General features: G+C 40.8%; 2 protein-coding genes across 11 annotated transcripts in view; one reads left to right on the top strand and one right to left on the bottom strand.

The window, feature by feature from the left end:
• The window catches only part of LOC149153393 (uncharacterized), a 420,894-nt gene that overhangs the window by 309,719 nt on the left and 83,213 nt on the right, over window positions 1-27,962 (top strand). The window lies entirely within an intron of this gene.
• LOC149153394 (uncharacterized) lies at window positions 2,634-3,916 on the bottom strand. Its single transcript, XM_089440214.1, has 2 exons — window positions 2,944-3,916; window positions 2,634-2,819 (listed from the first exon to the last, which is right to left on the bottom strand). The coding sequence occupies exon 1, from the start codon at window positions 3,835-3,837 to the stop codon at window positions 3,178-3,180; it is 660 nt and encodes a 219-aa protein (XP_089296340.1). The 5' UTR covers window positions 3,838-3,916; the 3' UTR covers window positions 2,634-2,819; window positions 2,944-3,177.

The raw sequence follows: 27,962 nt of genomic DNA, 5'->3' as shown, positions 1-27,962 counted from the left end.
GAAGTAAATCTATTATCTATTACTTATGCTTGGGCCTCTTGCCACCATGAGAAATGTCTAATTTTTTAGTATTGTTGGAAAATCAAGATCTTTGTCATTAATATCACCCTCTAAGCATTAACATAAGAGAGAAAAAACATAGCATGTCAAGTCAAGATTTTGTTTGAGTGATGCGTACATTTTTAGGAGGGTCATGATAGAAGAGTTCGACAACCAATGTCACTAACATCAAGGTACATAGAGGGATTGGTGCTCTTGATTAAATACGAGTTCCATACCCTAATACATGACAAAATTCAATGGAAACATTGCAATCCCAAAATCCTGAAAAACTGATAAGTCTACTGGATTTTGAATGAAATCTAAAATTCTACTTTCTCCATATGAAATTCAATGAGGTCGGAACCACTCTCAAACATCCTGAGTCATTTCATGGTAATGTTAAAAATTTAAGTAAAAGGATGAAAATGACGATTAAGGAGAATGTCACTTTTACTTTAAGAATTTAACATTACCATGAATCGCATATCAATACTAGGGCCATAGGCTTGATCATTAAGCTGCCCCATTCAAAACCTCTTTGTTTATTTGAAAACAAATTGCATTTGGAACATTACTGCAAAAAAGAATTTGCAAAAAAGGCTAAACGCTCCCGAAAAGGCAGGGAGCGGAAATTTTTTTAGGGAGCGCGCTCCCAACCCGCTCCGGAGTCGCTCCCGCCTGGAGCACAAATTGGGAGCAAGATCGAGGGGGAGTGGCGCTCCCCCGCAACACTGAGATCACCTAAGATAAGCCCAAAACTTACCAATAGAATGTTCCTATCATCTACAATTAAATAATAATTAATTATTATCTGAAGCACAATATACGAATGCACATACCCAACACGTACCACAAATTAGTGAGACAAAGACACCATGAACTGCACCCTAAAGTCTTTTATTATGATGAACAAAACATTCCCAGTAGAACAATGACTTTGCACCAACGTTTATAAATTACATCAGACCCAATTCATCAAAAGATTAGAAATAGAAGCAAAAGGCCTTCTATTTATAGAGAAAATCCTCCAAGTGGAAAATAACGACTAGTTGACTTGATCCCCATCAAAATAATCTCGACCATTGATAAATCTTTGATGATATTTTAATCTCCATCGTCGAAAATAATTATTCTCGAAGAATTTTTGAATTTCTCATTAAAACTATTTTTTATTAGCTCAAAAATAATTATTTTGAGCTAATTTCCTCAAAATTTTGACTTTGACTTATCCACCAAGGTTCAAGGGTCCAAATTTTCTTGAAATTTCCAATATTCCCTCAGTGGGGTATCTCCAAAAATTAACTTCTTCTAGACCCACGAATTTTTCCACTTAGAACAATTATTTTTTCTAACATTTTAATTTTGACTCTAAATTAATTAATTTTATGATTTAATTTGATTTTTGGCAGAAAAATTAATTAATTGACCTATGATGGGATTAATTATTTTTCCTACCCTCTAATATTTTAGCCGTGGTGTCTAAGTATGAGGGACCATACAATAAAATATTTTTTACATAAGATTTTACAAACTCAACACTCAAAGGGGGAATACCCGTTCGTTATAGACCCTCAAATAATTACCCAATTCTGCGATACAATATGATCTAGTAGACCGAGTGATCTGTAATAAAATAATTTAGCCAAATAGCTTAAATTATTGCCAAATCACTTTACAAAGAACTCGACTAAAACACTAAGACTTATTTAAGACTTTGACGATAAATTCCACCCTAGCTTTGGAGTGAAGTTTGGAAGGAAAAACTTTGCCGATTATTCGTGTTTAGCAACATAGATGAATTAGTGAGATGAAAAAACTTCTAGGATGAAATTCGTCGCCAAAATAATAGGCATACCTAGGTTGTTACATAAGTACATAGTCTTAGTAGCATCATTTACATTGTAATTTTGCATAATGGGTTTACAATGACATAGAACCAATGTTGTTAAAAGCGCGATCGGGATTTAATCGGCGCCGGGAAAAAAGCGGAAAAAATCGTTAAAATCGGGAAAAAATCGGAAAAAATCGGGAAAAAATCGTTTGGCACAAAAATATTCATTTTTTTTCAATTTTTTTAATATCTAAACCATCTACAACATAAAATAAATACATTGACACATAAATATGATAAAAAAACTAATATATAAGATGTTTAATATCATTTCTAGCGCTAAAATCACACATAACATTGAATCATGTCCTGAATAGTAAGTCCTGAGTCCCAACTCAGCCTCAAAATATCAACAAAAAATATGATAATGTATCTCATCATGTCATAATGTCATATACAATAAAATGAAAGTCTAAGACTCTAATCCTATTGATTTCCTCTGCCCCTCTTGCGAGAAAATGTCACTGCTTTCCCTTTCCCCCTAGATGAAGATGCTGGTGCCTGTGGTGGTGGAAATGGCAGTGGAGTCTGACGTGCTCTAGAAGCTGAAGAAGTAGCTGTAGAAGTAGCAGCTACTGTAGGTAGACAGAGACCACGTCCTCTAGTGGTAGCCCGGGTAGGCGGTGTCACCTCCTCCTCCTGCTCCTCCAACTCCTCCTCCTCCTGCTCCTGCTCCTGCTCCTGCTCCTCCTCCCCCTCATCCTGCACTAACCAATCCTCAGTGGGATCCATGAGAGGCCTCTCGGTCTCAACCCTCCATTCAGCAGTGGTGTCAATCTCATCCAATGAGATGGCATCCATATCAGGTGTCTTGTCTAGTTGCCTCACCCACAATCGAAGATTGTAGTAGACATAGACCATGTCATTAAGTCTACGGGACTCCAACCTGTACAAAGTTCATGAAATAATAATTAATAATTAATATTATAAAAAAAAATATTGTTTAATGAATTCAAAAATTTATTTGGAAATTTGCAATATTTTAAATGTTTAAGTGTTAAGTTGTTAACCTATTGCGCTTCTTGTTGTGTATTTTTTCAAATACACTCCAATTGCGCTCACATCCCGAGGAGCTGCATGTTTGGCTGAGGATACGTATGGCAAGCTTTTGCAAAAGGGGTACTCTGCCACCATACATCTTCCACCATGCGGCTACAACAAAATTACAAATAAACATAAGAAAAAAATGGAATTTGAAGAGACAATGAAATTTGAAACAAAGTTACAAAGTACAAAGTTACAAACTAAAAAATACCTGGCATTTTGACCGTCCTATCAAAGATAGCCATATCAAAGCCAAATGTGCCACCTGACATCTTATACGTCTCAATTTGTTTAGAGATCTCCATACGTTGTTCTGGAGTTCTCACCATCTTCTGGACACAGGTTAATAATCCATCCATGATCTCAGCATCAAAATCAAACCCACATGCATAAGAAAATGTAGGGTTCAGGAAAAGCCCAGCAGCATGAATGGGACGATGGAGTGTGTTGTTCCATCGCTCATCAATGACGTTCCATAGAAGGAGTTGTCTCTGGAACCCATCATCTCCCTTGTCATCATAGTAGGACCGAATGGCTTCTTTGGCCCTGTCCATGGCTTCATACAAATAGCCCATTGCGGGCTTCTCACCATCTACCAACCGAAGAACCTTTACCAAAGGTTCAGTGACAGCGCACACCTCCTGCACTCCCGCCCAGAAGTCTTCTTGGTATGAAACAAGTCTGCAGACGGCCTCTCCTTCTGGTTTGCGGCTCATTGGCGAAGAACGCCACTCCTCTGAAACAAACATTCTCTTCAAATCCCACATAGATTTCAAGAGGGATTGAAGAGATATGAAACTCGTCGCAAACCGTGTAATGGCGGGGCGCACCAACTCTTTGTTGTTGGTGCATTTTCTCATCAAGCTAAGCACAGATGTGTGATTGTAAATAAATTTTGTGATGCTTTTTGATGAGTCAACAGTCTCTTTGACAAAGGGAATTTTCCCTATGTCGTCTAACATCAAATCAATACAATGGGCAGCACAAGGTGTCCAAAATAAAGTAGGATGCCTGTCCATAAGCATTCTACCAGCAGCAACATAATTTGCAGCGTTGTCCGTTATGACTTGGACAACATTTTCTGCACCCACCTCCAAAATAAACACATCCAGCAAATCACATAAATTTTTTGCATCTTTGATTTGATGAGTTGCATCAATAGATTTGATAAACATAGTCCCCCTGGGACAACTAACCAAGAAGTTTATAAGGGTTCTCCCCTTTTGGTCAGTCCAACCATCTGACATAACAGTGCATCCTGTTTGTGCCCAGGATTCCCTAAAATCCTCCAATCTTTGGGTGCAGTCACGCTTTTCATCTTGAAGAAGCCGGCCTCTGAAATCATGAAGAGAAGGGATTTTGTACCCCGAGCCAACACTGGCAATAGCATCAACAGTAGGTTGGAAAAATGGATTATTCCTTACAATGCTGAAAGGAATATCACTCCAGAGGAGAAATTTTGTCATCAACTTGTCAGCTTGTTCTTTTTCAGTTCTTTTCATCATTGAACCAATAGTTGGTTGTGCACCAGGTGTGGTTCGAGGAACAAAAAATGATGATGCAGCTACCGGATTGACTGACGCTGCAGTAGAACCAGTGCCACTTGGCCCACTTCCTTCAGCTGACCTTTTTAGTTGCCTTTTGAGTTCTTCTTTGGCCTCTTTAGAGTGCTCTAATTCTCCCAATGCTCTCATGGCTTTTCGGATAATTTCAGCATTTGTATTAGGACAGGGCACCACATCACGTCCAGGGATTTTTGCAAGGTGGAACTTCAACCTGTACACCCCCCCGAATATCTCCTTTCCACACAACTTGCAATACAAGTTTTGTCTATCATTCGGAGTTTTAGGGTCACCATATTCCCAGAAAGGATCCAATTTCCTTGGCATGTTTGTTTTTGAATTTTGAATTTGCAAACCTATGGAAAAATAAGGATTAGGAAATAAGAATTTAGGATTACATAATACAAATTACAATTTAGCATTTACAAAATTACAAGTTAATTATTTCCAAAATCCCAATTTCCAAACCCAAGTTACCCAACCAAATGCCAATGGCAAATGCCAAAAAACAATGAAAATTCAAAAAAAATAAACAATGTTTAAAAAAAAATGAGAAAATAAAAATAAAAAATTGGTTCTCATAGTCATAACAAATAACCCATCCCAAATCAATGAAAAATTTCCAAAAATTCTTTAAAAACAATGAAAAACAAAGTTTTTATAGAAGCAAAACAAAAAAAAATTAATCTACATACCTGGTTTATGGACAAATTGGTGATCTTGGTTTGGATTCCTCCTAAAAACACTTGGATTCGCTCCCAAATCCGACGGCAACCCTTCAGCTCCTCTCCCTCACTTCTTCTCCTCCTCCTCCGCGCGGACTGCTCAATGAAATAAAAAAAAATCGAATTTCCATATAAAACGCCCGCTGCCCCCGTGCCCTGCGATTTTTTCGCTAAAAATCGCGATTTTTTCGAAAAAATCGCGATTTTTTGAAAAACTCGCGAATTTTTTCGAAAAAATCGCGTATAAAAAAAATGGCCGATTTTTATGGATAAAAATCGCGATAAAATCGGTTTTGCGAAAACATCGCGATTTTAACAACACTGCATAGAACAGACTACTGGTTGATGATTCTGACTTTGAAAAAATTCTTTGAATACCTCGGATCCTGCTTCCTTGGGATGTTGGAAAAATGGGTGCAACACAACGTCAATGCGACCCTTCTTTTCCTAGTAGCCCTAACTGTCAACCCTCTTTTCCCTCTGTCGTGGGCTTCTAAGCCCCTCCAAGCCCCTAGACCCTCCTTTCCTGCCTCCGTCAAGCCTTCTCTTTCCTTCTTTCCCTTCGCCCTCCTTTTCTTCCTTCTCGACAACCTCCTTTCCCCCTTTTCTGCTCTTGCTGTGGCATTTTTTGGACTTGGCAAGCCTAGACATGGCCTTTCAGCCACTCGACCTCCCCTTAACCCCTGCTGCAGGCCTCGTTAAGGCCCTACCCTTAGGCTGTAGCTATTTAGGGCCTCTCAGCCCCTTCCTCAAGCCAAGCAACGACCTTTCAAGGCTTGCCGTGAGGCCATTTTGGCTTCTGTGCCTTAACGCAGGTCGTTGAGGTCTTTTCCCTTTGCTTCTCAACCATCGTCGTGACCCTCATTTGCCCTCTTCCCATTTTTGATTGGTCATTTGGTTTCTGGACTGAATTTTGGTGGGTTTTGTAGGGATATTTTGGCATAATTTTGGTGTTTGCAAGTGTTCTAGCCCTCTCTTCGTGCATGAAATCTGCCTACAAATGATCCCATCCAGGTAGCTGATCTCATCCAATGACGCCTTGGACAAAAGTTCCCCACTCCTCAGTGAAACTGTTGATAGACACACACACAAGTTCAACTTCTTGTGGCACCTCTCCTACTGTGACAAGCTCATTCCGGATATCTTGAATTCTAGTGAGGTAATGGTAACTCCTTCTCCCTTTTGCATCTTACTGGTTCTCAATTTCTCCTTCAGGAACATCTTCAGATTCTCGGAAGGATTCTGAAAAAGTATTGCGAGAGCATCCCACATTTCTTTGGCCGTATTCTTGGCCGCCAAGTGTGAGACTATATGATCCCGAACTCTATCAAGGATCAATCGCTTCGCCTTGGCCATCTCCTTATTATAGTTCTCTAGCTACTGCATATCTGTAGGTACGACAATAGCTTGTTCTGCGTACATTTTCGGACCGAAATCATCCAACCGAAAGGACATTCTAGTTTTCCAAATAATGTAGTTGCATGCACCTTCTAACCTGTTCTGATCACGAAGTCCTGCTGAGGCCATTACTGCAAAACTCACAACTGGGAAAATAAACAGGAATCTCCTCCTCTCTTGCTTGGTTACCTGCTTTGCAATTCACACTTCTTTTTGGAATGCGCAATCCTGCTTGCTAGTTCTGCCACTGCAACTAGAAACTTCAGATTTCCTCCAAGACTGAAAATGGAAATCCTCTAAGAAAGATCCCCTAGTGTGTAGAATTTCTCTTCCACCCAACACTGATTCTGCAACTACAAAAACAATTGCGCCCAGATCTGCCCCGGAAAACACTGATATGCCTCATTGGAGCTTACTTCTTGGCTTCACCATTGCCTGCTGAAACTGCTACTGTGCTTTGCGAATTTTTCTTGCCACCTACAATGGAAAATCAAACCCTTTGCCCAACAGGTTGAACTGTCTAGCTGGCTTTGCACAAATTTGGAGAGATTATTTTGCTGCTCCCTCTGAATTGCAGATTTCTCCCTCTTCATCTCTGAACCACTTATCTATCAAACTTGCTCTAAAACCATGTGGAAATTTCCTTGAAATGCAACAACTGGAATTAGTTCTTTTAATTGATTAAATTATGTAGTTTATTTTGTTATGACAAAATAACGAATTAATCACACTTCAATTTCTTCACAATAAAACCCTGTGGAAAATAAAATGTCGGAAACTGAGAAATATAGAGCACACACACAAAAATTATGACATCGTTATTTTTGGACAATTGTGCCCAGAAAAACCCAGTGTGGGAAAACCAGGGCAACAGATGAGGGTTTTATTCTTATGCAGTAGTGAAATTCTGAGTACAATCTATGGATTCCCAGGTGGTTATCCAATCAACAAATATCTGACAAAAATAATTAGAGAGAAAATTCTCTCTCTCCATAAGCAATCCTGACTTTTGGCTCCCTCTGAAAATTGGCCAGCCAACCCTTGCGCAGGCCCTTTTGCACTACCTCTGCTCAGACCCTCACACGTGTGGCTCAGATCAGCCACAAATCAAGCCGTCCTGCCTGTCTTTGCTGATGGAAGTGACTCTTCGACCCTCTGGAAAATTATCCCAGCCTTTGGAAGCTGAATTGACCTCCCTCAACTAAATTGAATTACCTTTTGAAGCTACTGTGAATCCCTTATGCAGCGTCACTGTGGAATACTTTTGTCACTTGCTGCTGCCTCTTTGAAATTGGAATTTCCTCTGGAATCACTGTCAGCCCTTCACTAACTCTGCTTCCCCTCTGGCTCGAACTTCTCTTTCGTACTCAGCTACTATTGGTGGATAGCCCTATCTGCCAAGGAAAATCGATCTCTAGTGTGTCTAGCTCCAACCCCATCGACCTCCTCTTATAATCTCTCGTTGTCTCACCAATGACCATGATTAAATCCTCATCAATGACTAAGATCATCTCTAGGTTGATCCATGTGAGTTTCTAGAGAAATCTCACATTTCTCAATTAATTCCTATTAATTAATCACTTAGGAAATATTTAATTATTGATTAATTAACTTAATTGAACCATTTCTAGGTGTTTTCTCCTAAAACGTTTTCTGGGTTTTGGAGCTCTTGTGTTTCTAAGCCTCTCTGACCAAAGTCGAGACTAAAACACCTGTCTGATGCTACCCAATCATCAAAAACTAACATGGTCCCCCTTTGGAGAGCTTTACTTTACGATGTATCCTCCTTCAGTTGATAGCAATAGTCCTTGATAGCCACTTGATAGCTTTGATGTGCTACTTTATCTCCGCCACCTAAACGAACATCATGTACCCTCGCCTATCTATTAAGATCGTATGTTTGAAGGTGGGCCATCCTATCTTAAAGGTATGATTTTTCATTATGTAATTGGGTGCTTATGCTTGTTTTTCTTAGGCACACTTGGGTATGGATTACTGGGTGATTCAGAAGTAGGAAGGGTTTTGACTGTAGTCTTGTTTCCTTACGTTAGCTAGGAGGGGTTAATCCCCAACCCTAGTCTTGTGGGATCTCCCCTATTGGCTTATAGCTTTAGGATGGGCACTACTTGGGAAACCTCTATTTCGGTAGCGTGGTCCCGTATTTGCTCCACGTTTTTCATTCCCCTCAGCACATTACATGCCCCATTTCATCATCTTCCCTCTTTGGGTCCAGATGATCACTGGGTCCATAAGGTTTTGGTACTCCCCTCCCCTTGTCTACATGTCTGGGTCGGGCTTAGAACGATGCCCCAAAGGTTGATGCCGCTCAGATAAAGATAAAAGCATATCATGGCCACATACAAAAGGAAAATGTACCACAAAATGCAAAATATGGCCGAGATAATAAAATTTAGCACGTGGGCAAAAGCCACACGTGAGCTCTACCCTTTATCGTTACGGCCATCACCCTGGTTCTTAGGTCCCCTATGAGTGCCTCCTGCATCTTTAAGGAACCCATACATGTCTCAACCCTTGGTGGGCAACCTTAAGGGGGTAATCACTGCTATATCATACACAACATGCTCTCATCTCTTGGAGCCCCGAGCAATAAAATAAAAGAAAAATCAATAAAAAGGCAAAAAAAAAATGAAAAAGGGTGGAAAAACAAATGTCGAGGCAACTCATGTACCATGATTACTCCCTCCTACGTTCTGACACCCAAATATGTGTACATGCCTAACCATTATTACCCTTTAACCCATGTCATTTGGCCTTGAGACCCCTGTGTCCCCATCCACATCATCATCCACATGACACCTACCACTTGAAGGGTGTACCTTGGACATGTCCTTCCCTTTAAGGGCTGGAAACAGCTAATAGGGTTGTTTATTAGCCTATTCTACCTAGGGAGGTAACACCATTACATGCTCAAAGCCCTAAATTTGGAAGGGAAACCCATTATGAAGTCTTCGTTTTTGCCCTTGATTAGCAAGCTTATTCACTCAATTACACTAATGAATTATTGTGTTTGAAGGTCAGGAGACGCATTGGATCTTATGTAGGATTGTAGGTGGGTTTTCATCTTGGACTTGGACTCCCAATACGGGATCCAAGCCCTCTGGAGGATCATGATGGCATTTGTAGGGTGAGCGTTTAGAGCCCTGGGTCTCCATTCATGCAAAGCATTGATTGCCACAACATGGGCTTCTTCAGCACCATTATTAGCTTGTTCATTGCCCCAATTATTCAAGAGATGATGAACTTGGACCATGATGCCCCTGGCTGGCTTACATTGCACTCGACACTTGGCAGGCTCTGAAACTGGATTCGCTCTAACAAGGCCACATGTTTGAATCCGTCAAATCCGACAGGATTCGACCTAAATCGTGTCCGGAATTCGGGACACGATGTGTCCGACTAGGACACGATTGAATCCGGATCATGTTCTGATCAGACACATCGTGTCCTGATTTTGGGACACGAATCCGGCAAAATGGGACCCGCATGGCCATAAAAAGGTGGAAATGCCTTTCCTTTGCATCATTTTCTGTCATTTCTTTTGCAATAGGTGGGCTGCGGGTTTGCTGGGAGGAGTTTGGAGCAAGGAGCAAACGGTGTGGAGCGTTTTCAAGGAGTTTCAAGCAACAGGTAAGTGCATTTCCTCTCTATTTATTTGCATTTGTATTACAACAGTTTGTATATGCATTTTTTTTTACAAATTTGTGCATGTTTTGTTTATTTTTTACAGTGTTCATGGCTCAATCAAGGGCAGTAGGTAAGGGGCAAAGGAAGGGGAAGAATGTCCCCATTGGAGATGCCCCTCCTCCCCCAATTTCATCAGAGTCTGCTGCAAGTATTCCCTCTATTGCAAGTAATGTTGAGGGAAGACTTCCTCCTAAAGGTAACATTGAGAAATATCCCTTGTGGAAATATGTCACAAGAGAGGATGGGCCAAGTAGCAAGGTGAAGGGAGGAGGCAATAGGAATTGGAGATGCAACTTTTGCCATAGTACTTTCACAAGCACATATTATTGTGTGAAAGGCCATTTGTTGGCTTTACCAGGTTGTGGAGTTGGAGCTTGTACACAAGTTCCTTTACAAAAGAGGAAATAAATGGAAAGAGAGTTCATTGTTGTTATGGCAAATGTGGCTGCAAAATAAAAAAAACCAAGAATGATGACCCCCTTCCATTTTTGAGTAAAGGCAGCAACAAATTCCCATTTGAGAGTTCTAGTGGGGGACAAGCAGCAAAAAGAAAGGCAATTTCACTCGGTCCAATGGACAAGATTTTTCAAAAAGAGAAACGGGAAGAGCTTGATCTCACCATTGTCTTTCTTTTCTATCAAAACTTCATATCCCTTAATGTTGCACACTTACTTCTATTTATTGAGATGTGCCGAGCTCTAACTCACAAGGCTCCATCATGGTATGTGCCTCCTGGTTCAGAGAAGCTTAGAGCCACATTGTTGACGAAGGCAAAAAAAGAGGTGCAAAAAATGCTTGAGCCTATTAAAGGATCATGGTCAACATCTGATGTTAGCATTGTTTCTGATGGATGGACAGATCCAGCACGACACCCACTCATCAACTTCATGGTGTCTTCCTTGAATGGTCCAATTTTCTTGAAAGCAGTGGATACACTTGGAGAATACACAGATGCACAATATATGGGTGAGTTGTTTATTAAAGTTATTGAAGATGTAGGTGTTGATTCTTGTGTGCAAATCATTACAGATAATGCATCTGTTGCCAAGGCTACTGGCATGGTTGTGGAAGCTAAATATCCACAAGTGTTTTGGACACCTTGCATTGTCCATTCATTGAACTTAGCACTGAAATCCATTGCTTCTGATGTGCTTTGGATTGGTAACATTATTGAGGATGCACGACATATCTGTAACTTTGTACAAAACGATACAAATGGCCTCACTATCTACAAGGAGTACAACAGTCTATCATTGTTGAAGATTGCGGATACACGGTTTGCCTCTTCATTCATCATGTTGAAGAGGTTGAGGGAGGTTAAGACTGCTCTTGGGGCCATGGTTATTTCAGAGTTTTGGTCTCTATGGAGAAAGACAGATCAAGTAGCCTCTAAAAGGGTGAAGGACACAGTGCTAGATGATGCTTGGTGGGAGAGGGTAGATCTAATTATTCAGATCATGGACCCTATAATTTCTTTTCTTGGATTTGCGGATATAGACAAACCCATCCTAAGAGAGGTTTATGAGGGATGGGATTCCATGATTAAGTCTGTGGGGAGCATTATTCTACAGAGTGAGTGCCTCGAGTATGAGACATCACCAAAGGCCTTCTGTGGTACTATACAGGATATTCTTGTCAGCAGATGGGACAGGAATTGCACACCTTTACATTGTTTGGCTCACTCATTGAACCCAAAATACTACAACCATGAGTGGCTAAATGGTGGACCTTCTCGCAGATTCCCTCCTCACATGGATGGTGAAATCTCACAGGGGAGGAAAGATGCATTCAGACGGGTTTTTCAGGATAGAGAATTGCTTGATGAGGTGGAGGATGCCTTTGTAGAGTTTTCCACTGGCACTGGTCGATTTGCAGGATATTGTTGAAGTTTCTAAGTTTACTTAGTTTAGAAATCCTTCATGCACTTTTTCTGATTTATTCCTACCTACTTGTTATTTTTCTTTAACAAGTTATTTACAAAGTAAATACTGAAAATAAACACCAGTGCATGCTCAACATATTACAGATCAGCGACTAAAAGAAATAAGAACAAACACACCACATGACACCATTATTTTTGGACCAATGTCCCCGGAAAAACCCAATGCGGGAAAACCAGTGCAACTATTTGAGGGTTTTCTTATTAAGCAATATCAGTGTACAATCTGGGTGCTGACACTGGCCTACCCAACAAAGAATTTCCTTAGCGACTATACCTCACAGTTTGAGAGAAATCTCCTGGCTGAAACCCCGAAAAATCCTTCCGGCAGCCCCTCAGCACAAAACTCCTTTGCAATCCAGCGTTTGCCCAATTTGGACTGTGTCAGCCCCTCTCTGTCTCACGCTGGCCTGCATCAACCCGAGGAGGCCCTGAGTCACCTTTCTGGGCCTCTACGTCAGACACGCTGGCCTCTCTGGTGCTCTGGGCAGCACTTCGCTGCCTCTGCGTGGCCCTGCGTGACCCTGCGTGAACCCTTGCTGGCTCTGCGTCACTCTCCTTGGCTGTTGGGCTGCTCTCCCGGCACAATCTCTGCCTTCTCTATTTCTCTGTACTCAATGCCCCTCAGCTGCTCTCCCAATCACTGATTCTATCTCTCTTAGCAAACCCCGCTCTAGAGAATAGAATGACTAATTACTCTGGTGTCTTTTCCAAGTGACCCTCAAGCCTCCTCTTATGCTTTTCTCGTTGACATATCAACGACCGAGATTAAGTCCCTAATCAACGACTAAGATTAGATCTGGCTTGATCCTTGTCTTTTGGACCATTCTAACACAAATTCATATTAATACACATTAATATTTTATTTTCCCTAAGATTAGACTTAGGGACTCCATTAAAAATATTAATTATTTTAATATCTCCTGATCTGTTTAGAATCTGCCCAAACCCTTTCTGGGTATTGGAGATCTCATTTGCCCCAACCTCTCCACCAAATTTCGTGGCTAGAGCACATCTGATGCTACCCCAAATCAACACTCCCTCTTAGCGAGGGTTGTGCTCTAGCGATACTCCTCACTGAGTATTACTCTGATCATCCGGCATCAGTACCTATGCTGATGCTAGGCCTTCCTGCCCAACATCCTCTGCATTGCTGCCGCCTGTACTGCTGCCTATGGTTCTGCCATTGCCATTGCTACATCTGTACGACAACTCCCTCTGCATCCGTGCTGCTGCTGGTCCTTTCTCCCAGCACTGCATCCGCACTACACCTCCTCTCATCATGTTGCATCGTGCTGCCCACTGCTGCACTGCAACTCAGTTACTGAGAAGTAAGTAATTGATCTCCCAACTGACCTCCCCGTTGGGCTAGAAACACCCTTTGATGCTGAAGCTCCCTTTGTTGCTGACAAGTGCTCCCTCTCTGACCTGCGCTGTTGCAGCAACTCCCTGCATCTCGCACCATTGCACACCTCTCTGTGCCATCCTGCACTGGTGCAACACTCCTGTGCCTCTCGCACTGCTGCAGCCTGCTAGCTCTGCGCTGTCTTAGGACTCCTGCACTGTAGCTCTCTCTGCTGCTCCATCCGCATTCGTCTCTACCCACTCAGCGAGTCCTGCTACTCCTCGTCGGGGTTCTCATAGCAAGGTCTAATCCAAGAGGTTGGGTACCTCAAGGATCTTGCCCCTCATAGCCTGTAGTCTGCCTAACTATAGCTCGATGTCTCCCCACTTCCGCTCAAGTGGTGCGTGTGCACTCATGGCACAGTCATCGTTTGTCAAAACTTCCTTCTCTGCTCGTGCTGGAGCTGCCTTAGTCTCGGAAGACTCTCCCTTACTCCTCTTCCTTGGGCACTGGGTCGCATAATGACCCATCTCCTCACAGTGGAAGCACTTGATCTTGGAGAGATCTTTCTTCTTCCGCTTCTCCTGCTTTCCCTCAGATGCTAGGGCCACATCCTCCTCCTCCTGCTTGACCTTGATACCTTTGCTGCTGCTACCTGTCTTCGACTGCCATCTGATCTCTTCTTGGCGAAGAGCTGCCCACATCTCGTCCCAAGGTGTGAGAGTCCCTCTGCCCAAGATACTCTGGACAAACACTTCCCAATCTTCTAAGACAACATTTAGGGCTGCCCTCACCATAAGTTCCTGATCCAGTGTCGCTCCTATAACAGTCAACTGGTCTCAGTTCTCATTCAGTCCTCCAAGGAAGGTGTCAATCGATTGACCCTTTTTCATCTAATACGACCTCATCTGGTTCTCGAGTAGCATTCTTCTCTACACAGAAGTATGTTGGTGTAGGTTCTTGAGAGCCTCCCACATTTCAACTATCGTTTCCTTCTCGGCTATATGTGGCACCACATGATCCTTGACCCCGTCAAGGATAACGCACTTGGCCCTCACCATCGCCTCTTCGTACTTGTCGTTATCATTGGGGTCGACTGGGATAGCTATAACCTTCAAGGTGAAGTTCTTGACACGATTCCTGTCAAGCACTGATAAGATTCTGGCCTTCCAGACTGCGAAGTTCGATGCTCCGTCCAATCTATCCTAGTCTCTTACCCTGTGTAGTGCCATGACGCTCCTCTACTTCCCTCCTAGAAGTTCTTTGTTCGACTCCTCTGAGTCTCTACTTCCCGTCTGGAAGTTCTCTTCTGGACTCCCCCTAAGTCCTGATTTCCCTCGTAGAAATTCTTCTGCTGCTTGTCGAGATGCCCCCTACTCTGATCGTCTTGTGCAACTGCACTGTTGATCCAGGTTCCTCAGCTAGAAACCCTCGGTAACAACTCCTTTGGCCCTGCTCTGTTAGGTACTGTTTTGACTATAGTACCTCACTAGCTCTACTCTGCAATATTTATGCAGCCTTCTAGACTCTAGCAATTGCCTCTCTGTGAACTGCGTCAGCCCCTATCTGCCTCACGCTGGCTCTACATCACCCCAGATGGGTTTGCGTCAACCCTGGGATGCCCTGCGTCAGCTCTCTAGCCCTCTGCGTCAACAACGCTGGCCTCTCTAAGGCTCTGTGCAACTCTTGACTTCTTCTGTGTGGCTCTGGCTGGCGCTGCGTCACACTTCTTGGCTTCTAGAAACAACTTCTGTCACCTTGGGACAGCTGTTTTCTGTTGCTATTGCTCCGCTCGGCTGATGTCTTTTAGTCCTTCTGTGATCTGCAATCACGCTCTGATACGATGTTGAAGTTTCTAAGTTTACTTAGTTTAGAAACCCTTCATGCACTTTTTCTGATTTATTCCTACCTACTTGTTATTTTTCTTTAACAAGTTATTTACAAAGTAAATACTGAAAATAAACACCAGTCCATGCTCAACATATTACAGATCAACAACTAAAAGAAACAAGAACAAACACACTAGATGACACCATTATTTTTGGACCAATGTCCCCAGAAAAACCTAATGCAGGAAAACCGATGCAGCTATCTGAGGGTTTTCTTATTAAGAAATATTATAGTACAATTTGGGTGCCGAAACTGGCCTACCCAACAGAGAATTTCCTTAGCAGCTATACCTCACAGTTTGAGAGAAATCTCTTGGTTGAAACCCCGGGAAATCCTTCCGGCAGCTTCTCAGCACAAAACTGCTCTGCAACCCCAGTGTCTGCCTAATCTGGATTGCGTCAGCCCCCTCTGTTTCACGCTGGCCCTGCGTCAGCCTTTCTTGGCATGTGTCAGCCCCAGGAGGCCCTGAGTCAACTTTCTGGGCCTCTGCGTCAGACACGCTGGCCTCTCTGTTGCTTTGCGCAACACTTGGCTGCCTCTGCGTGGCCCTGCGTGAACCCTTGCTAGCTCTGCGTCACTCTCCTTGGCTGCTGCGCTGCTCTCCCGGCACAATCTTTGTCTTCTCTATTTCTCTGTACTTAATGCCCCTCAGCTGCTCTCTCGATCACTGATTCTATCTCTCTTAGCAAACCCCGCTCTAGAGAATAGAATAACTGATCACTTTGGTGTCCTCTCCAAGTGACCCTGAAGCCTTCTCTTATACTTTTCTCGTTGACATATTAGCGACCGAGATTAAGTCCCTAATCAATGACTAAGATTAGGTCTGGCTTGATCCTTGTCTTTTGGACCATTCTAACACAGATTCATATTAATACACATTAATATTTTATTTTCCCTAAGTTTAGACTTAGGGACTCCATTAAAAATATTAATTATTTTAATATCTCCTGATCTGTTTAGAATCTGCCCAAACCCTTTCTGGGTATTGGAGATCTCATGTGCCCCAACCTCTCCACCAAATTTTGTGGCTACAACACATCTGATGCTATCCCAAATCAACAAATATGATGTGATTAGAGACAAGGGGGCTAAGAACGCCTATTCTTGGTGGGCAAATCATGGGGCAACAAGCCCTCCTCTACAACAGTTAGCCAGGAGGCTCCTCTCTCAAGTGACTTCATCCTCTTGTTGCGAGAGGAATTGGAGCACATATGGGAATTTGTATAGTGTTAAGAAGAGCAGGCTTGAGCAGTCTAGGGCAGAGACAATGGTGTATGTGCACACCAACCTTCGTCTTATTTATAGGCAGAGGGAAGAGTGGTTGAAGGGAAAGACAAAGATGTGGGATGTCTTTCCTGATGATATGGGTCTGGACAACAGTGTTGAGTTAGCATTGGCCAACATGGATCTCAGTGATCCTGTGCTAGAGCCTGTTAGATTTGATGATGGTGATACTGTAGAGGGGTCATCCTGCACACCAGCAGATACAGAGGCGACTTTGGATACAAGGGAGGAGGATGCAGCAGAGGAGAGCAGTGGTGACCATGATGATGAGGACAATGACGCTGATTTTGATGATGACTATGAGGATTGATGACTCATGAGTTATGAGCTACTTACTGCCTTGAGGCTTGTATACTTGTAGTTGTTTTGTATTTTCTATTTCGATTTTCCATTGGCATTGCACTACCTATGTAATACATTTTGATTTTGATGACTTAATGAGAAAACTACCGCTGTCAGTGTCTTTATATTACTATCTTGTCTTTCTCCTATTGGACCATTGATGAATTGAATATGTATTATGAATTATCATTTATGAATTTAAAATTTATGATTCATTGATTTATCATTTATGTGACATGCATTTGAATTTTGTATGTGCTATGCATGCTATAATGTTACTAACTTACTTTGTAAACAGTAAAACTTACATCTAGATGAAGATCTATGTTTGAAATCAATGAATTTGTATCATTAATGAGAATTTGTATAAGAAATATCTGATTTTTAATATATATATATATATATTAATAAAATAATATATAACATATCCGAACGTGTCCTATTTCGGGGGGTCAACCTGTTCGAATCCGACACTCGAATCCCCATATGCAACGAATCCCGAATCCACGTGTTAGGTTACTTAGTTGGCAAGCGATCGAAGGCCCAGAGGAGGTTATGTCGTTCCTAGGGAGACATGGAGCCTCTATGTATTGTTGATGGTTGGATATACTCTACATTGTCTTGTAAGTATTTCTTTATGGTGAAATTATCTTGCAAATAATATCTGATGCATAGAATTTGTTATCATGATAAGAATTCACATTTGTTTTATTGAATATCTTTCAAAATTGTAATTTTGGGAAGTTTTGCATGTGTTACTCATTGATGGCGTGGACAAAATGTTCCTAGTAGATAACGATTGCATTTGATCCATGAAACTCCATTAATTAATGCTAGAGAGGGTAATTGTTGAAAGGGGTAACTAGGGATTCCTCTTTTAGCCTCCTTGAAAGTCAATTTAGCCAATTATAACTTATAAGCACCCATGACTCCATACCGCCAATGGTGTAGGAACTAATCAAGTCCTTTTGTGGTCAAACTTAAATATAATCCATAAATTTTCCTTCTTTTCTCTTCTAAATTAATTCGTCCCCTTAAGGATAAGGAGGCTCATCTAGGGCTTGCTGCGAAATCTCTTGGAGGAGAATTTTTTTAAATTTTGTTTGGATAGAAATCTTCCTTTGTGTCTCCTCTAGAGGACCTCAAATTTTGGTAGAATTCCCACAGTGGATTCTTGTTAATTTTTATGGTATCTTCTATGCTTGCAACAATTACTTCAATCTCTTATTAGCCCAATAGCAATTCCACTTCAGATTCCAATACCAATCACAATAGATTTCAGTAACAATCACTAGGCATTAACTTTAGATCAGTATTGATATTGATTGTAGATAGAACATCATGAACAATATGCTCAAGAAGACAAGCCAAGACAATGAACACAAATTTTTTGGCTAATGCAAGGGCAAAACCCCACATGGGGGAAAACCCAACCAATCCTTCTTATTGATTAATATCAAATGTTCAACAAAGAGAGAAGATTCAATTTAGTACAATAGTCAAAGTCAAAGTATTGACTTATCCAATAAAGTTAACCAATCAATTATTTGAAGCTCAATTTGATCCAATATAATCCTGGTCAATAATCTGCATTAGACAACAGTGAATGTACCCTAACCAATCCAGTTACTGGTAGTCAAACAGTAGACAAAACAACCTCCAATTAATTCGGTCAATGCAGCGAGAAACTTGGCCTTAGTAGCGAATCAAAGTAAACCCAAAACAAAGATGAAAAACAAATCAAACTTAGTCAATGTTTTGCGGTCTATGTCTGTAATTCTACTTGCGGTCAATGCTAGTCAAACAACCCAAATTACCTTGGATTTTGTGCCTAGAACACCAGACAGAGATATGCCCAAAAGATCGAAGCCAAAATATGGTCAAAATTCACTAGTCAACGCTAGTCAAAGTTACAAACTGTTCAAATTTTTCGTCACCTGTAATTTCATCCTCCTTCGTCCTTGCATTTGTGAAGAAACTCCTGTAATTTTTAGAGCTATCAAACCTAAGAAGATAAGAGAGAAGTGCGATGATGAGATGCCAAAATGAGGAGGCCTTATGGTGTATTTATAGTGATCAACAAGGGGTCAAGGGTCATGACCTTTCAGTAATGGGGCCGACTTGTAGATGAAGGATGAGGCCCACTTGAAGAAAGGTGATTTGTATGTATGCAAAAATTCTAATTTTTGAGGTGAGAAAGAATGCAATCGAGGGTAGTCTAATGGAATGATGAGCCATCAAAGGAGGGGCTTCTCAAAAGGGGAATTTGCCCCTAGTTGCACTTTTTAACACTCCCTCTCAACTAGGGAGGAATTCCACCTATCAACATCCATTAACTGCTATGTCGTTATGTCCATCATGTAACATCTCTGCAACTTGTCTCGTCTCTGCTGAAGATTGATATCATAGAACAATAAGAAATGATCGAAAGAGGGTGGGTCACAAGACCCTGCCACCCTCACCAGAATGACAGAGGCAAGTACTCATGTCTAGGGGATAGAACCCCTACCAGGCTTGATTCTTAATGATCAAGCTATTAAACATCATTCATCCTAGTCATAGGGAATACAGTAGTACCTGACATGTCTGTTAGTGGTACTAATTAATCCCAACCACCTTTTCCCAACTCATTGGCCAAATGAGAGGTACTTCCCAAGAGTCCTAGACTGTAAGGGTAGGATGTATGTTGGGTATCCATAGGGGAGGGTGAACCACTCACCCTGTTCTTATATAGTGTACTCCATAGAGGAAGGTGAACCACTCATCCTGTGCTCATATAGCTCCAAGAAGTACCCATGCCCTCAGGAGCTCCTAGAGCACAATGTCCAACTCAAGTGGGACCCTCATGGGAGGGTCTTTCCAGGAATCCAAGTCTCTCTTTGAAGACTAAGAACTTGGCCTTTCCCAAAGGCTTTGTAAGGATGTCAACAACGTGTTCATTCATCCTGGTGTGTTGGAGCCTTATTGCTCCCCGTTGTACCATACCTCAAATAAAGTGGTACCTAAAATCAATATGCTTGGATCGGTCGTGAAACACGGTATTATCTAAAAGGTGAATCCCACTTTGATTATCGTAATAAATGACGATAGTATCCAGCATGTGCTCAAATAGCTCACTGAAGAGCTTCCTCAACCTAATGGCTTCACAACAAGCCATACTAGTAGCAATATATTTAGCCTCAGCGATGCTTAGTGCAACAAACTTTTGTTTCTAGCTCATCCATGAAATTGAAGCGGATCCCAAAGAGAAGCAACACCCAAATGTGCTTTTTCTATCCACCACACTGCTAGCCCAGTTGGCATCATTGTATCCATGTAATCTCAAATCCCTAGCAATGTACCTTAATCCATGGTTAATAGTACCATGAAGATATCTCAAAAGATTCTCTGCAGCAACCCAATGTATATGATGAGGCTCAACCATAAACTGACTCAATGTATTAACAACAAAGCATATGTCTGGTTGTGTGTTCACCAAGAACATCAGAGTTCCCACAAGTTGTCTATATTCAGTAGGATTTGCCAAATCCGGACCAACAACACTTCCACATAGCTTCTTGAAATTTATTTCCATCGGTGTAGTCACTGACTTGCATTCTACCATGACACATCTTTCTAACAACATCACAATATCTTTTCCTTGAGAAAGGAAAATCTCACCTGGATTTTGCCAGACCTCCAAGCCTTGGAAGTATTGCATCAATCCTAGGTCCTTCAACTCGAATTCGGAAGTCAACTCCCTCTTTCATGGATAAATGAGAGGGTCTGCGCCAATCAGAAATAGATCATCAACATATAAGACCAAAATAAGTGGCATGTTCTTTTCAACCTTGAAGTATAAGTTTGGATCAACATAGCTCCTTGTAAATCCCAACTTCATGAGATAGCTATCAATCCTCTCATACCAAGCCCTAGGGGCTTGCTTTAACCCATAGAGGGATTTCTTCAACCTGCATATATGTGTCCTTCCATCTTGCTCTTCCAATCCTTGAGGTTGTTCCAAGTAGACTTCTTTAAATGAGCCATGTAAGAATGCGGTCTTGACATCCATTGATGTAGGCTCCATCCTTGATTTGCAGCGAGAGCAATTATGGATCATATAGTGGTGTATCGAGAAATTGGTGCAAATATCTCATCATAGTCAACTCCTTCCTTTTGAGAAAAGCCATGAGCCATGAACCTTGCCTTATATTTTTCAGCACTTCCATCGGCTCCATGTTTAATCTTGTAGATCCATATTGAAGTGACCATGACCTTGTCATTGGGTTTAGGCACCACTTCCCGGACATTGTTCTTCATGATTGATTCATATTCCTCAGCCATAACATCTTTCCATCCCTAGTGCTTCATAGCTTCTTCGAAAGTCCAAGGTTTGGTTTGAATGATAGTACTCATGACAGCCAAGTATCCTTGATAGTTGGTGGGCTTCTTACTTTCCCGAAATGTCCCTCTAGGAGCAACATGATTTTCAACATCTTGAAGTGTGTCCCAGAGCCATAGTGGTCTTTTCTTTGAGGTAGAGGTATCATGAGGAGATGGATCAAGTGGATCGATCGAGCCATCAACATCGGGCATGGGTTCATTCGTCGAAGGTTCTTCTTGACTTTTAGTAGCATCATCACCCTTCGTTGTGATAGGGAGATCTCTAGTTTTTCCGAGAGAAGTGTCTTCATCAAAAGTAACATCTCTACTCACTTCCACATCCCGTTGATCAAGTACATAAATTCGATATGCCTTTGAATCTTCATTATATCCAACAAATACACCTTTCTTCTCGTTGGCTTCGAATTTGTTCCTTCTCTCTTTTGGTATGTGAAAATATATAGGACAACCAAAGATTCTAAAATGAGCAACATCGGATTTCTTACCAGTGAAGACTTCTTTGGGTGTCTTGGAATCCAAGCTTTGATGGGGGCTCTTATTTTGAACATACATAGCAGTGTTCGCAACTTCTCCCTATAAAAAACTTCAGTAGATCTTGATCATAAATCATGGCATGGATGGCTTCCATAATAGTTCGATTCTTTATCTCAACAACTCCATTTTGTTGTGGATTATATGGTACGTTTATCTCCCTCTTAATATCTACTTCTCTGCAAAAGTCATTGAATTCATTAGTTTCATACTTGGTTCCATTATTGGTTCTTAATATCTTGATCTTATTTCCTTTATGATTTTCCACCAAAGCTTTGAAAGAACGAAACCATCTAAATACTTCATCCTTCTTCTTTAGGAAATAAATCCAATTCTTGCGGGAGAAGTCATCCACAAATCTCACATAGTATAAGTATCCTCCCAATGAAGTCACAGACAAAGGACCAGCCATGTCAGAATGGACCAATTGAAGAATATCAAATGTCTTGCTCTCACTAGAAGGGAATGGTCCCTTTGTATGTTTTCCAGCTGCACAACATTGACAAACTCCTTCATGATTCATATGAAACTTGGACATCCCTGTAACCATCTTCCTTATGCCAGATAAGGTTTCGTAATGTAAGTGAGCAAATCTCCGATGCCATAGCTCACATTGAATAAAGGTGTAATTTGCCGAAGCTCCAAAAGGATTTCCCCCAACTTGATAAAGACCATCAACTCTAAACCCAAGAGTAAAAGCATCTTTAAAGTTCTTATTCCATGCACGTACCTTTCCATCAATGAACACTACCTTGAAACCTTTGTCTTCCATTACAGAAATAGACACCAAATTCTTCTTCAAATCGGGCACATACAAAACATCTTGAAGATGTATGGTTTGACCATAGTTCAAGTGAAGAGTAACAATTCCTATCCCTTTCACATAGTAGGTGGCATTATCTCTAAGAATAATAGTTAGATTAGTCTTCCTCTCAACTAAATTTGAGAGAACCTCCTTATATCTAGTGAAATGCCTTGAGGCCCCACTATCAATTAACCAATGATCCAAGGTGTCCGGAGGAGAGGTAGTAGACAAAGCAAAAATGAGATAATATTCATCTTGTTTTTCAACAACATTATTTTCATCATACCTTGCATTTCTTGTCGTCTTGGGAGGTCGATTATTTCCTTCTAGAGTAGTAGGAGCATTTCTTTTTCCTTTGTTGTTAGACCTATTATTTCTTTTATTATTGTTGTTGTCCCTTGGAGGATTTTTCATGTTAGGACATTCTCTAGCATAATGGCCAAACTTGTCACAATTGTCACATCATCCTTTTCCTTTTCCCTTTAATCCCTTCTTAGATCCATGACCCTGCTTTCTTCAATTAGATGGACCAACATCATTTTTCCTTCTAGCATGTGTAGAGAAAGCAATAGGTTCACTTCCATTGAAAGACTTATCTCTCTCCATCATCCTTATTTCCTCTTGAGTGCATCTAGCCAATAGCTCATCAAAACTAGGTATCTTGTCATTGTTGAGAATGGTGGTGACAAATGTTTCCCACGACCTTGAAAGACCTCCAAGAGCAATGAGGGTGAGTTCCTTGTCAGTAGTAACTTCTCCAATAGATAGCAAATCATTCTTTACTTGAGTTATTCTCATGAAGTAAGCTTGTATAGACTCCCCTTTGTCCATCTTGATATCCCTCAACTTGTTCTTGAGAAAGAGGATTTGATTTGCATTGTTGACTTTGAACATCCCAATCAACTTATCATACATTTCCTTTGAAGTTCCCAAATCAGAAATATAAGAGATTAAATGCTTTTGAATGGAGTCAACTAAGATTTTCTTAGCTTTGACCTCACCTTTTCTATACTTCGTTCTAGCAACAACAGGTGCATTTGAAGGAGGCTCCACCACTTTCCCTTGCACATAATCCAACACTTCATGTTCCTCCAAGGTCAAATCAAGAGTCATCTTCCAGGCATGATAATCTGATTTGTCATTGAGCTTATCCTCAATCTTGAAATAAGAGGTAGCAGCCATGGAGACTTGTCCAACGATCTTTGTTCGACAGTAGCAAGTATTCCAACAGCGATTGCTTCCTTCTTCCTTGGACTTTGTTTTCACCTCAACTCTGATACCATGTTAATTTTTATGGTATATTCTATGCTTGCAACAATTACTTCAATCTCGTATTAGCCTAATAGCAATTCCACGTCAAATTCCAATAGCAATCACAATAGATTTCAGTAACAATCACTAGGCATTAACTTTAGATCATTATTGATGGTAATTGTAGATAGAACACCATCAACAATATGCACAAGAAGACAAGCCAAGAAAATGAACTTAGAGATTTAGGCTAATGCCAGGGCAAAACCCCAAAAGGGGGAAAGCCCAACCAATCCTTCTTATTGATTAATATCAAATGTTTAGCAGAGAGAGAAGATCCAATTTAGTACAATAGTCAAAGTCAAAGTATTGACTTATCCAATAAAGTTGACCAACGAATGATATGAATCTTAATCTGATCCAATATAATCTTGGTCAACAATTTGCAATAAACATCAATCAATGTGCTCTAACCAGTCCATTCAATGGTAGTCAAAACAACCTCCAATGAATTTGGTCAATGTAGCAAGGAACTCAATGTTAATAGAAGATCAAAGTCAACCCAAAACAAAGATGAAAAACTAGTCAAACTTTGTCAATGTTCTGCGGTCAATGTATGTAATTCTACCTACGGTTAATGCCAGTCAAACAACCCAAATTACGTTGTTTTTGTGCCTAGAAATGTGATCTCACCAGACAAAGATATGCCCAAAAGATCGAAGTCAAAATCTGCTTAGAAAGTCAAAGTCAACACTGGTCAACGTCGGTCAAAGTTGGAGACAATTCAGATTTTCGTCCCCCTGTAATTTCATCCTCCTTCCTCACTCGTGTGAAGAAACTCTTGTAATTTTCAGAGCTATTGAACCCAAGAAGTTAAGGGAAAAGTTTGATGATGAGATGCCAAAATGAGGCCTTATGGTGTATTTATAACTATGTTTCCAGGAAATGTGGGTTCAGGTACGGGTACGGGGATGGGACTGGGACGTCATTTTTTGAAAAAGGGTGCGTGGGTTCGTCGGGGGTATATTATAATTTATATATGTAATATATAAATATTATATTTTATAAATTATAATATATATGAATTTGTATATTTTTCAACTTTAAACAAGAAAACTAAAATATTTATGATTTAAATTTTAAATATTTAAACATGCACATCATTGAACATTCAACATTCACAATGAAATTTCAAAATTTCTAGTTTGATATCAAGTGCAAATTGGATTTTACATATTAATAAGAATCATGATATATGTCCATTGTCATACTACATTCAAAATTTGCCTTAAGGCATCTCCAAATGAAAACTAGGAAATTTTAAAATACTAAAATAAAAATAGCTAATAGTGAACAATGGCTTCCTCAAGCCATGTCATCAACATCACTTAGATCTTCAGTTAGCATGCTCTCCAGGTAGGAATCACTCTCATCTTGAGGTTGCTGCTCATCCATAGCAACTGGAGGTAGCTCAACAAGGTCATCTGGTTGTATCTCCTCGTCCACACACATAGCATCATCTGTGTATTGGTCCCATCTCTTGAAAGGACCCTCCTTATACCCAGGGTCTTTTTGAGATATGAGACAAAGTGCGCTATGAATGTACACTAAGTTCTTTGCCTTCTTTTCGCCCAACCTATTTCTCTTTACTGAATGGATAAAGGCATAAGTACTCCAATTCCTCTCACAAGATGAAGAACTAGCTACCTGGAATATTAGGGGAAGCCCATTAAATTAATTAAAAATTTAAAAATAAAAACTGAAATGTACCCCTAAGAACCCGATTTTGGGGTTCCAAGTACCCATCATTAGGGTTCTCCGTACCCGTCAAGACAAACGAACCCAAATTGTTTTAACGGAGAACCCAGTTCTTCATAGAAGAACCCGGTTCTTATGGGTTCTTCTCAGAAGCACCCGTACCCGAATCCGGTACTTGGGGACGAGAACCCCACCCCTGGGTTCGGGAACCTGTGCAACATAGATTTATAGTGATCAATAAGGGGTCAAGGGTCATGACCTTTCACCAATGGGGCTGACTTGTAGATGACAAATGAGGCCGAATTGAAGAAAGGGGATTGGCATGTATGCAATAGTTCTAATTTTTGAGGTGAAGAAGAATGCCATCAAGGGTAGTCTAATGGAGTGATGAGCCATCAAAGGAGGGGCTTCTAGGAAGGGGAATTTTCCCCTAGTTGCACTCTTTAACAATTCTCTATAAATTTTGATGCCCTAGTTGTTGCATCAAGAGGGAACCCTAGAAGCTAATCCTTCAACTTAGGGGTTCTTTTAAGGCAAATTTCTTTAGTACTGGGTTAAGTAAATCACACATTGCCTTTTCTCTCACCTACCTTGACCTTGGATGTGGATGCACATATATCTCGTGCCAAGTCTCAACCCTAGTTCTTGTGTAGTTTATTTCAAAGGAGTTTTTCATGGAAAGTCTTACTAGCTTCTCCCAAAGCTTGCACCTTGGTTGAATTTTTCCATTGAATGAGCTACCTTGCCTCACTTTAAACCTATGACAAAGACATTTATCACAAGCGAGTAATACTAGGACTCCTCTTGTCGATGAAAATCTGAGAAGAGTAGGGGACTTGGGTTGTGGTGACAGTGGGCCTTTGTCCCAAGTGTTATTGTGCCCTCTAGCTTTTGCCTCTTCACAATGCCTACTAGTTTGTGTAGCAACAATTCCAAGGAATAGTCAAATGTGGCACCTCATTTAACTTGACTCTAGCTACGTGTTAGTGTTGTGGTCATTGACACAAAAAATAAAGGAACACAAAGTGTGTCCAAGCAAGCAAGAGCTCTGTCAATCGAGCCCCATTCAGCTCTCACAGGGAGTAAAGAATCATCAACAATGTGGTTATTAACCATCTTCAAACCATTCAAAAGTTGAATGCCTTGAATTTTCTCTTCAATATGTATAGACTGCAACAAATAGGTAGAATAGCGATCTTCAAAACATATAGATAAGGATCCATGGGACAGCCTTGATGAATGGATCGATGCAACAAGATCCAAAGGGACAAGACATCATTGATTGTGAGAAAAGAAGAAGCATTTGTGAAGAGGGTTTTCAACATAATCGCACAACGTGTGCCAAAACCCATAAAAGTTAGCTTCTTGGAAGTGAACTAGTGCACCCAATCATGTTTCTTGTCAATGTTAATTTTGAGGACAAGGGATTGTTGGCTAGGCTTCTGGCCCACTCCATAGCCTCCCACTCCATGATGTCAAGGATAAATCTCCTTTGTAGAAAACCAATCTGCTCTTGTCACACCACATGCCTCGCATCCTAGCAGCAATTAACATAACTAATTTTCTTTTCCTTCTAGCTCCGGGATACTTTGTCATCCATAGTGCATAAAATATAAGGAACCAAAGTACATGGGATATCTCATGCATGAGAGGCAATTAAAGTCCAAAAAAATAATAGATTATGACAAATATTCAAGTTACATGTGGATGGGGGGCGGGGGTAAAATTTCTCTCTTACTTTCCATTGAACATTTGTTTATATTACTTGCCTGTCAGTTTCATTTAGTTGTATATAACTTGTTTTTCTGGAACAAAATAATGGCTCCTATAGGTTTGCCTATGATTCTATAGTTTGGCATGATGGCTAGCTTTGTTGGTCCATCTCTATGACAACCTTAAAGCAAATATTGCTTTCGGAAAAAGCATTATTTTCCTTCAATTTGTTATCTTTCTTTGTTGTGATGTACACAACAATTTCTAATAAGGAAAAGGTACTAGTTGAGTTGATTTTCACCCTTCCAATGAACCAATTGTTTGAATTATATATTCCCGCCCTTTAACAAAATT

The sequence above is a fragment of the Pinus tabuliformis genome, chromosome 9 (genome assembly GCF_031772625.1).
Source record: "Pinus tabuliformis cultivar Carrire ecotype Pingquan chromosome 9, CPIR1, whole genome shotgun sequence".
Lineage (NCBI taxonomy): Eukaryota > Viridiplantae > Streptophyta > Pinopsida > Pinales > Pinaceae > Pinus > Pinus tabuliformis.
Note: the sequence above shows the minus strand (reverse complement) of the source record. Positions and strands in the feature narration are given on the sequence as shown.